Genomic DNA, 12,807 nt, shown 5'->3' on the forward strand with positions numbered 1-12,807 from the left:
CAGCTCACACAGGCAATATCTTCTGCTGGCCCACATTATCATAGAGGTCAGGGGTCATACCCAGGGGGGTTATTTAAAGTAAATATATAAACTGATGTCTCCCAGTTTGGTAGTTAACACCCTCGTTTGACCAGCGCTGAGATTGCACAGTGCACACAGTGTTGTGTGAGGTCTTAATGTGGAGAGTGGGACTGTGGTACGCAGCAATAGGCCTATTAAAGACATTCATTAGACCTGTGCTTATGAGAGAGGGACTAACTGGTGGGCAGTTGAATTAACAGGCCTTTTACATTACAAGCAGACTCACCAGAGGCCCATCGGAGCTGCGTGGGGGAAATCGCTCTGCTGGCCAGAGGAAAGTTGGTTATTAGAGTTTTTCATCGCAAATATGTGAAATACTTACTGAGTGACATACTTTGTCTTTTTTAGCCTGCTTCCAGTGTCTGTGGATGCGACTCAGGGGTTAGAGCGGTCGTAATCTAACCAGAGGGTCAGCAGTTCGATCCCAGTCTTCCCTCGTCTGCATGCCGAAGTGTCCTTGGGCAAGATACTGAACCCCAAATTGCCCCTTCTCATAGAGAAAGTGCTGCCCATAGATGCCCTGTATGAACGTGTGAATGTAAAACTGTACTGTAAAGTGCTTTGAGTGGTCATCAGGACTAGAAAAGCATTTTATAAATACAGACCATTTACCATTTAATAAAGGAAGCAATGCACATTTAAATGTTACAAAGTGTAATCGATATAAGGACAAGTATATTTATTGACATTTTCTTTGACAACATGCCACAAAAACATGGAAATAAAAAAAAAGCCAGGGCGTATTTCGATGAAATAAAACAACAGCATAGTTCATCATTGCTACTTTAAGTCTTAACACAAGCATCCGAGGTGGAAGGCACAGCATTTTTTTTGCTGGCCATGAAACCAAGTTAGGCTGTGAAAGATGATGAAGAAACGGCTGCCATATATCAAAATATTTATGAAGAGTGTCCATCATTCCGTATGTAATTCTTTCTATATGTAATATTGAAGTTGAGTCAACCAGGTTTTAAATTGAGGCACGGTGTCTCACTTCTAAAGCTTTAAAATGAGCTGTTTTTGCAACAACCCTCCCCTACATTATAATGCTTTGCACAGAGTTGCTGTTTGTAAGGAAATATAAGTACGGGTTTAAAACAACAAACTACAGTTAAAGGTTCTATCTTGTGTTAGAACGATTCTAGCAGTGAAAGGTATCAGTATTTAAACTGAGAGCCTTTTTAGAGCTTTTCTACATAAGAGTTTTTTTACATGTTAAATGTTGAGGAATAAACCTAATATTTAAAACTTTATATATTTTAGTATCAAACTACTAATGTTTGCCATCCTCTACAAAATACTACTGTGCAGATGAAGATGCGAAATTGCTCTTCAGAATCAATTTTAGTAACAAGGACATTCATTTTCTTTTAGCGTATTAACACAGTGTGGTAATCACTGTGTGAAGAGATTGGGCCAAAAACTACATCTGTTCAGAAAGACTGTCAGTCGCTCCTCTAACAGGATTTGATGAACCGGAGGAGATGACGTTATTCTCCATATTGCAACTTTATTCTTAAAATGTAAAACAAATAGCTCCCTTTGATTTAATTTGACTCAGTCTTGAAATGCAAAAGGAAAAACAAATCTTCCCTTCCCTCCTCATTCTTTCATGCTTTGTGTAACATTACAGGAGCTCTGGTGTTTTGCTCTTATATCTTGTCTAATTGAATTTTACTCCAGGTCACAGAGGTCATTTACTTGTGTTTTTCTACGGAGCCTTTAAATCATATTTCCTTACCTAGTTGTATTTTGGTTGAAAATAAAATATCTTGCTGCTGGTGTGTGCTCTGTTGAAAAATGTGCTCAGGTCAGCATTCTTTAAGTTGACTTGTGAGTAGGTATGTGCTCTTTAATGAACCTTGTGTGTTTGGAGGCCTGAAGGTGATCGTACAGTACACTCCTATGTAATAGCATGGGATGGCTCATTATAGCAAGGCATAACAATTCACACATTAATTTTCCAGCATCCAGTTTTTAATTAATCCAGTAGGCAGTCTTAAACACAGGGTACACAAATTGCCTTCGGCCTCATAATTAATTCTAATGGAAGAAATTAAAAATTGGTGGGGTGTGTTTGGATTGTTCGGCTGTGTTACTGTGGTTTCGAGTCGCTGGAGCAACGCTGTCACCGACAAGGATCTCTCACTGCCCTGACCAATCAGGCAATCTCCAGTCACTGGCACGCGAGCAGGGAGTGTTACTCGCTCGCCCACACGAAAACCTGCAAGAATGGAAATATGCTGTGTGTCTGTGTTACTGTGTGTGTGCTTCACAGGGCCCTGAATGAAGGCAGTAGCTTTTTATATCATGGCTCGTGTGTGTGTGTGTGTGTTTCCTTTTGATCTGGTCTTTTCCGCTCAGCCTTTCTGAGTCGATCTGTTGGTGGGTTTTGGTTACTCAGTAGTTACACAGAGCCTGTATCAACACCCATTACTTCCACCAGCCTCGTGTGTTGAAACGGTTTGAGATTGCTTTTCAATGTGTTGTTGCTCTTGGAGTGCAGCCAGCTGTATTCAGTATCTACAGTACCTGTCGAGCCATGGGGAGTTGCACTGAAAACCTCTGTATCATATCAGCGTTACTGATGCTCTGTCTCTGTAGACCTCTAAAGTCCACCACACTCTGAAATAAGACACCCTGTGTGCTTCCTCTGCTTTGGCTTCTCACTATTACATCCTCTTTTTTTGTGTTTCTTCTCCCCGTTGCCTCTCCTCACCTTCTCTTCCGCCTTATGTGGTATGAAAACCCTCTTTTATTTGCAGCCGAGTCTTCCTTGTCACTTGTAATCCATAAACAAACATGTTTTATTTTCTGCCCTCCTCCCACCACAGGCCCTTGCACATCCTGGTGTGTAATGCAGGAGTGTGCACTCAACCCTGGAGCCTGACGGAGGACGGCCTGGAGTCCACCTTCCAGATCTGCCACCTAGGTCACTTCCTTCTTGTCCAGTGCCTGCAGGACGTGCTGCGCTGCTCAGCGCCCGCCCGCGTTGTTGTCGTGTCTTCAGAGTCTCACAGGTAAAGACAACAAGATCGGCAGGTTGACTTGTCTGGCATCAATTAGAGTCTGACTGATATATCGATATGGACAGGCTCTTGTATGAATGTATCTACGTGGTCTTAACAGAAGCAGATTATAAAATAAGGCTTTTCTTCAGATAGGATTGAAATATTTTTAACTTTTAATTAATAAGCATCACCTGTGCATTGATTTGGAACAAATGCTCACTCTCATTATAAATGCTTGATGGAATAAATGTATTTTTCTTTTCCAGTCAAGCACAGTGTTTAAAGACATACATAGTTAAAAACAACCTCAAGAAGAACATGAGACACATGTAAATGCATTCATGAGTTTGGACAATGGGTAAGAAGGAGAAAGAACTATATGTATTGAAATGTAATCTTATCAGTTACAAAATTTGTAAAATGAGACTGATTGTTGACTGTTGACGTCATTTCCAATATTAGTGATCTTACTATAAAATTTGTATAGTGGTAGAAATCACTTAAACTAGTTAAGCCTCCAGTCAACTGGACCATCAACATTGTTTTTGTTTTTTTTAAGTTGATCTACAGCACCACACTATTGTGGCATCTTCAATTTCCAGAAAATGTAGTTTTAAATCTGTAATGCTTTAATATACACTGAATATAGTGTGTGTTTGTGTGAGTATAACAGGTAAATGTTTTGATGACATCTTGCTCTAATGCACCTTCCTACATAATGGGCACATAAATGCTCCATACAAAGTACCGTAATGCAAATCATTCCCCCCTGAGAAAACGTGTTGCACAGTTGCCATTCACACTTAAGTCATATTAAAGTCACACTGATGGAGTTTAAGCGGTAATATCCTGAAACTACCCCGTCCAATCGAACAACTCTTCAACTCCAGTCACGCTGTTGAAGCCGCTACATTGGCTAGTTCTCACCACAAACTGATAGATCAGACTTAATGCGTATTGTCAAACATGACAGCCTCACTCACTGAAAACTCATTTCACTCCGCACGCTGTCACTATAAATTAAACGTATCATCAACATGATGGATGGACTTATCAGCTAAAATTTACTTTGATCAAGTATCTGCTCCTTTCTCTGTGACCCTCTGACTCAGCCCCTTTCTCTCCTCTTTCCTCTCTTCTTTCCATCTCTCGTTTCTCCAAGTCTTTCTTTTTGTTGGGAAACTCTCCCCCACTGACTCCGGTTCTACCTGTCATGCAGTAGACAGGCATGATGTCTTGCAGTGATCTGTGAGCCCAGGCCCTGAGCCATGTGTTTCAGAGTCAGTATGTGTGTGCATGCGACATTGATCCTGGCTTCGTTCAGTCAGACAGCCAAGCAGAGTGATTGATTGGAGCTCTGCAGAGTGACCTGAGACAAGGAGAACATACGCAGAGTTATTCTAGCAGATCAAACAGCAACACTGTTACAGGGGCCCTCATATGAGTTATGTTATACAGACTGCCATGCATGAGAGGACAGCAGCAGCAAAGGGGATGGTTTGACATCCAGATCCACTTGGGGTCACACAGCTATTACATGCTGTAAGAAAGGCAAGAGGAAGAGGGAGACGGAAAAGCTTATTGAAAGAAATCATGTCATGAAGTGAGTATTGGCAGAATTTGATTGATGCCAGACTTGCCTACACAGTAAGAACAGTGAGTTCACATGAAGTTTTGACGGCGTAAAAACTGTCAGGCTGCTGTTCGAACGGGCAAAATGTGCACCATTAATACATAATGCAAGGCCAGGAATGGTCAGGTATTCTCTTCACTCTCTGCCCTGCAGATCCCTCTCTCCTCCTCCACCTCCCCGACATATTGCACTCACCTTTCCCTCTCTCCTCTGCAAGCAGCGGTGGCTTTAACCCCTTCAAAGAGGGCTTAGGTAGGACCAGAGAGAGTCGGTTACACACTGACACAGACTAGAGGCGGCGGAAGAAGGAGCGGAAATAGACAATATCTCATATTACATCTTTCAGTCTGTCCACCTCATTCCGGACCTATATTACATCTTTTGAAGTCGCTCCCATTTGTGTTTGTGTTATTTTCAGTTTCCGCTGATTTCTCGTTTATTCACTTATATCCTCCCCTCACAAGCGTGTGTGACCCCTGACCTGGCGGCTTATTGTATTCCCTAAGCTCCTTGTCCGCTGGTAAAGTATTGACCAATAAGGGACAGAGGTGGCAGAGATGGACACACGGGTAATGGCCAGACACTTTATCAGTTTCCACCATAGAGGCTTATTGTGGAATTGGCCCAATGCAGGTTGACTTTGGCCTGGTGCTGCATCAGATCTGGTCAAAACAAGGTGAAATAATATCCTTAATGAAATAACCTCTGACAGATCTGAGCTGCAACCTCTTCTATGTGCTTTTATGTACAAGTGAGATCATTATTTTACCCAAAGTCTTAATATTTTATTATGCAAATGTGCCTGGTTCACCAGACAAGATAATTTATGGATTGTAATATCACCGTAAAACCTCATTCAACTTTAACTTCACTATAACGTGAGCAACTTTGAAAAAAACAACAACCCACATATCAATTTCTACTTGCCGAAGTAGTTATGAAGTTGCAGCACATGAAATGAAAAGCCTGCAGATGTTGTAATTTAGCCAAGCAAGGATGTTGCGGAAGGCGACAGTAAACAAGAGGCAGCGAGCTTGTAAAATCACAACAAGGAAAGCAGGTGACATTTTGATTGGTTGTTTTCTAATGACTGGATTAATATGTAGGATGTGTTCCGCCAGTTTGGAGCCTTTCGTCTTCTCTCTTAACACACAGACACACACACCATACACAGGGGGTGTAGGTTTTGTGTATTGCAATGTTATTGTGTGACTGCATAATAACACAACGGGTAGTGTAATGTTTAAGGGGCCTTGTCAAACATCTGGAGTTTAACAGCTCTGTCGCAGGCAATTAAAGAACATCATGTCATGTGTTTGATTTGTATGCAGCCACCAACACACATCTGCTGGAAGAAAGCAAATGCACGCACGGATGCACACACACACACACACACACACACACACACACACACACACACACACACACACACACACACACACACACACACACACACACACACACACACACACACACGGTCTAACTACTTCTGATGTGGACTATGTTTCAGGTTCACGGACCTTCTAGACACGTGTGGTAAGGTGGACCTCTCGCTGCTGTCCCCCCCGAAGAAGGAGTACTGGTCCATGCTGGCGTACAATCGGGCCAAACTCTGTAACGTTCTCTTCAGCAATGAGCTCAACCGCCGCCTCTCGCCTCATGGCGTCACCTCCAACGCATTGCATCCTGGGAACCTGATGTACACCTCAATCCACCAGAGCTGGTGGCTGATGACCTTTCTCTTCACGCTGGCCAGACCTTTCACCAAGTCCATGGTAAGTGATGAAACAATATGAGAAAGTGTTATATAACTTTGTGACTGCACAACCTGCAGCCTGACCTGACCGAGGAACACGTTGTAATGCCCATACCAGTAGATGTTTACCACCAGAGTGGATTGGTGTGGTAACTTCTCATTTCACCAGAGTAGCTCTGTAGCTGATTACATTTTTCTACATGGTAAGCATGTCAGTGAATTCACCACACTATATTACGATCATCTTTTTCTGAGTCTGTGTCCCACACTCTGCCTATATGTTTGTCTTGGCACGCTCCTGGGAGAGCGGAGAGGAAAAAGGATGGAGAGGGGTTGATCTGCTGAGTGCTGAGGGCTCAGGGAGAGTCTGGGTTTCACAGATAGAGAGATATTCTGTGGTTTGTTTTCCTCTTCCTCCTGTCACTGTTTATTTAACTCTGAGAGCACATTCCTCCTATCCTTTCACCAGGGTAGGCGATATTCCAGATCCTGTGTACTGCGACTATTAGGTTACTGTAAATGCACTGCGCAAACTCGGGTCTCTTATCCTGCGCAGTCATGTACTCTGGAGCACTGAGGTAATGAGCTCTCCGTCAAATATGTTTTTACCATATTCCCCATTCTCATCAGGAGAACGTATTACCAGATATTTTCTGATGCATTATCTTAAGTTCAGAGTCATATTGGCAGGCTGACTCCACCGTGTTTTTCAAGGACCTGTCTGAGAGCACATATACAGTGGAGACATGTCCTGAAGTTGATATTGAAGACCAGGTGCTGCACTGCAGGGACTTGTGGCTTTTATCAGTTTACAAGTTGAATTTTGATGCAGCAAATCAAGATTCTCTCAGAAAGTTCAGACTTGGTCATGATGGCTGTGGCTCATAGGGTTTCCTTTGGCAAACTGATTCCAGGTCAGGGTCTTGCATTACCTAAATTTTCTATTCCTAGTACTTTAGCGTACTAGCACTTTTCCATTTCCGGTATTAGGTGTTTTCAGTGTTTTTAGTGTGTTGTTGTCACAGTCAACATATACAAGTGAAACCCAACCAAGATGAGACACTCTGAGCTAATTTCAGTTTAATCAATCCAGAAGGCAACAACTGGGGAACAGGAAAACTCATCAGTCACATATTTCTACTCACTTGAAAAAATGGTGGATTCAAATGAAATTTGCTTCGTCCTAAGTTGTTTTACTGCATCTTGATGTAAATAAAAAGAAAACTACAATGGCACTCGGTAGAGCCCAAACCTCTGCCATGGCCCAACAGTGCCCTTAAATTCAGAGGTAAAACAAGGTGAAGTTGTGAATTTTGTTTTAATTTACAACATAAATTAAAGGAATTGTCCCCATCGTTCCAGTTGTTTTTGAGGGGATTGTGTCTTCATGTGTGTCCTCTGCTCTCCTACCCTTTAGGCTTCACATAGCCTCTTAATATATGCCATAGTTTGACTGTTACATCTTTCCATTAGCTGCTCCTCATCGCTTATCAATTAAGAAATTGTGATATGTTGAAAGGCAGCGTGGTGGAGTTTAAATGAACCGTTATTCTGATCCATCATGTTTGACAGACACAAAGCCTCAGGCCGTCATTTGTCTCTCTTCCTTCTGACATCGGATGAGAGATGGGAGGAACCGCTCCTCAGAACCTTTCACAAAATGCCAAGCTGAACAGTTCCTCAATTTTCCTCTCTGTCACAAAACAATTTTTCTTTCCTCTTTATATTCTTTGAACATTTTTCTCACTCCATCACTTACTGTCTTGTTTCCATCCTCAAATCATTTTTTTTTTTTTATTTCTGTTCGATTCAAAATTTGTTAAACTTACTTTCTTTAATCAGAAAATTCTAAAGTGTACCCTGGAGTGGATGACGCCTGTGTGTTCTTTGTGTGTGCGTCTGAGGAGAGGGTGTTGCCGTCTTGGTTGTGAGCGCACAGACGCAATTAGCAGAGCGGTTCCTCTTCCAGAATGGGGCAACGGCTTTTCTTCACGTGGTTAATTAAATGTAGTGTAGATGTTAGTAAATATTAAAGGACAAAGGTAGAGTTAGTAATTAAATTCTGGTGTGCTGACACAGCGATTAGCTAAAACTCTTGTCTGATAAAAGGCCACACGCAGACACGCAGCCTCACACACACACACACACACACAGATACACAGGCACACCCTTAAGCTGAGCATTTGCTCTTATTTAAATCTGGGGTTGATAAGGCCCCTAAAAGTGTATCCTCTTTAAAATCCCACTCCTCACTCCGTCTGCCCCCACATTAAGGGCTTAATAAAACAGTGATATTATTTCAGTTATTGGTTGCAGGGATATGAAGATGGTATCGCTTTAATTGCTTGCGTACGCTTGCGGGATCCATGGAGATTGTTCTGGGATGCAAACATAAGCAGAATGTCTGCTCCAAAAAACAATCACATGGCCCCCGTGTGTGTTCTTGCGCAAATAACCATCCTCTCATTTAAAACACAGGTTTGATTTATAGGAGCACAGGTGGAGTGATATAGACTTGCCCTACACGAGTAGACACACAAACACGTGCATGCACACACACACACACACACACACACACACACACACACACACACACACACACACACACACACACACACACACACACACACGCAGACAAGCGCACACGTGGATTCACAACATGGAGACTACTGGAACAACCTTAAGCTGCATGTGGTCCTAAATCATTAATTTGACTGTTGTAGTAAAGGCAATGTCATGTCAGGCCATGCACTTGGTTTCCTGGTCATCATTTCCTGATTAATTGTGCTTCGTGCTCTCTTATTTTATCAGCACTTGACTTTTTCACTCCACTTTGATCTTTAAAAACTGTATTTTGTTCGCAAATTACAAAAATATATTTTGACGTCCTATATTTTGCATTCTTTGTGTTGTGGATTCTACTTAAGGGAAAGAAACTTCTCTATTAGTGGGGTGAACAGCCCACTCTGCTATTGATGCAGAGTGCTGATTCCATTTTTGCTGAGTTGAGAAAGGCATCTATAAAGAGCCATGACATTTTAATCAGCCAAACTATCTCTCACTAACATCATGTTCCCCTCCCCGTGCCTTGATCTGCTTATCAGAGATGGTGCGACCAGGCCTGTAACTCCTGTTTCTTTAATTCAGCGTGTTTAGAGTGGGAGTTTTCCCTGTGTCCCTTGGTGTGATTATCAGCGTTGAATGATCTGGCCTGCAGTGGTGTGCGAGTGTGTGCGCGTGCGAGAGGAGCTAAGAGAGAGCGAGAAAGGCAAAAGACAGCTGTTATCGTAGTTCTGCAATTTAGTTGCAGCGATTTAATGCTCAATATTTGATTGACGCAGATTTTGATTGATTCATTTGATGTATGATCGTGAGATTTTCTGGCCTTTCAAGATCATTTATATGCTGGAAAAGTTATTTGAACCAAAACTCAGCCTGGACACACTTTTATGAAGCATAGAATGAATTTCATTGACTGTTGCAGTTATTAGTTTGGCTGTAACCTTTGTGGAGTTGTCACCGTCTTGTCATGGTGTAACGCTGACCCTGTGACATTTTGTTGACTGACTGATAGCTCCCTCAAGATCAACGTACCCTCAGGCTCTGAGCAGCTGGGCTGAGCCTATACTCATCAAATCTATACCTTAACTATAGGCACAGACAGCGCTGAGCTGCATGGAGATCAGTGTGGGCAGCGGCACCAGCACCTCATCATCCACTATAATGGTTAGAAAGAGGGGAGGGGGGGTGTTATGGGCACAGGCCTAAGAGACTCCCCTGGTCCAATCAGACACTTCAGTCCCCCCGGGGGGCAGTTTCATCAGCGCTCTTGCCTCGTCCCATGCTTCTTAGTGTTTCAGCATGATTATTTTACCCAGGATCCTGCCTCGGGCACCAGGCCACCTTTTTACATATGCACAGGCTGAACTTTTGACCAGGCACCAGCAGTCAGGGCTGTATAAGCGGAGCGCTTGTTCAGTCAGGAGTAGTGGGACTGCTACTGCCTCCTCAGCTGAGCCTCGCCTGCTGCGACCAGAAGCTCTCTGCTACTCCTCGGCGGTTAACCCCAGAGACGGGCCCTGTGACGAAGACATTACCATATAACACACGAACAGTGGGGTGGGGCGGCCGGTGCTGCATGTGAGCCACTGTTTCTACAGTCTTCTTTATCAGTTTCTCTCCTGCAGACAGACGTAAGGTCAGCAGCTCTATCTGCTATCTGATGTAGCACACGGTCACAGCGGCCCTGCTGCACACCGAGGCAACCTGTGTGTATGCACTCGTGTTGTGTGTGGTGCTCAACCATGTGGAAAGAAAGAGGAGCAGAGGTCCCAGTCTCCCTGCCAACCCCCCTTCTCCTCTGTGAGGTTAGATGAGCTGCCAGGCCCTTGTAATAGAGTCCTCTTGGATGATTAGGAGCTACACAGGGTTGGTGGTGGTGGGGGTCAGATCCAGCCTGACTGGAGACACTGTGTAGGTTTCTCCTCAGTGGTGTAGACAGAATATTACATATTATGCCAATTCATATGAGGTTCACATAACCTCTCATGATACACCGATTTCCTTAAGAGGCCATGTTTTAGATCGTTTTTGCAGAAGTAGATACAATGAATGTGATTTTCCTGCCAGACATTCCCCGCTGCGCGTCTGCACTATAGGCGAGAGAGAGAGAGAGAGAGAGAGAGAGAGAGAGAGAGAGAGAGAGAGAGAGAGAGAGAGAGAGAGAGAGAGAGAGAGAGAGAGGGAGGGAGGGAGGGAGGGTGGGGGGCATAGGGAGAGAAAGACGTGTTGGTGTAGGGATGGATAAAAGCATACAATCCCATTTGGCTGTATTGACATGTGTGTTCCTGCCCAATTCTGTTACTGGGATTATTGTCCACAGAGATACCATTTCATTAAACACACACACACACGCGCACGCACAACACACAATCGTACCCGCACACACACACACACACACACACACAGATGGCCTGAGGCCTGGTTATGCGGTCCATTGCACAGGGAAACTGTGTAAATGGTTTATTGTGGATGAGTTGATGTGATGGAGAGCGTGTCCGGATCAATAAAGAACCAATCAAATGCTGACAGTCTGCTACTGTATGCAGTCAGTCATTCACCCCTCCTGCCTGTGTAGCTACACAGCATGAAGGAGGCATGAACAATATCCCTGTTGAAAGCGGAAGAAGTTGGCGAAAGTCATTTTTAAGAATCAGAAATCTTGAATGGGATTTTGGCAGCTGGTTAATGCCACAAAAATCTTCACCTCTATCATGTTGCTGTTGATAATTCCCTTTGTATAGTGCAAACAATTCTATTGTTTTTATGAGATATCTTTCCGTGATAGACTGAGTTTTGTTTGTGAAGAAACATTACTCAAAGGCCTTAAACCACATCCTCCCTGCTCGTCCACCTCCAGACACCTCAGGGAGGCCATTAGTACGTCTCCCCAGCTGAGGTTGTCTGAGTCTGGGCTGTGTCTGAGTTGGGGCTGGGCTAAATTACCCCAGAGCTACAGGTCAGAACCAGCTAGACCCTCACTGTCGAGGGACTCTCTCTTTAATAGAAGGGATCAGAACGGGCCAAAGAGCCAGAAACTGACCTGGCCAGAGAAACATCCTCACTCACTTACCCTCTACTCCTTCACTTTGCCTCGATCCCCCTCCGACTCTTTTATTCCTGTGACCCTCAGAGAAGAGAGAGATGTAACCTATCACCCCTTCCCTCAACAGTCCACTCCTGCTACACACACACACACACACACACACACACACACACACACACACACACACACACACACACACACACACACACACACACACACACACACACACACACACACACACAAACAAACACACACACACTGCTCCCTCCCGTCCATGTTGTGACACAGAGCTGATGGACTATTTTTCAAATTGATTTCAAAAATGTACATAAGCAGCCGATCCCCTAGCCCAGATTACCTATTGATTTTTAATATGAAAAGCTCATTATATAAGCAGGAACTGCAACACAAAAAGCTAGCCAACCTTTGCATAAATCCTTTAATTGAATTTCCAGAGCCTGTGGTTCTACATTTTTTAATTAAATCCATTTCTTTTTTAAGGGTTGCTGTGTAATTTGCATGCTGTGAAGTGGGTGCTGTCCCAGATAAAGTGCCATTGATCCTTATTAAGGCTCACCTCTGGGCTCGCTGAAAACCAACCGCAGAAATTAAATGTGCTCATGGTGCATACACTTATTGCCCGCATGATAGGATTAGAGGCAGTGGGTGAGAGAGAAAGAGAGAGAGGGAATGAGATAGAGATGGAGGGAGAAGGAGTGAT

General features: G+C 43.6%; 1 protein-coding gene across 1 annotated transcript in view; it reads left to right on the plus strand.

The window, feature by feature from the left end:
• The window catches only part of wwox (WW domain containing oxidoreductase), a 128,409-nt gene that overhangs the window by 40,420 nt on the left and 75,182 nt on the right, over positions 1-12,807 (plus strand). Inside the window, exons 7-8 of the mRNA XM_035156935.2 lie at positions 2,916-3,101; positions 6,236-6,500. Coding sequence (XP_035012826.1) covers positions 2,916-3,101; positions 6,236-6,500 — 451 coding nt within the window. The remainder of the gene's footprint in view (positions 1-2,915; positions 3,102-6,235; positions 6,501-12,807) is intronic.

The sequence above is a fragment of the Hippoglossus stenolepis genome, chromosome 5 (genome assembly GCF_022539355.2).
Source record: "Hippoglossus stenolepis isolate QCI-W04-F060 chromosome 5, HSTE1.2, whole genome shotgun sequence".
In the NCBI taxonomy this organism is placed as follows: Eukaryota; Metazoa; Chordata; class Actinopteri; order Pleuronectiformes; family Pleuronectidae; genus Hippoglossus; species Hippoglossus stenolepis.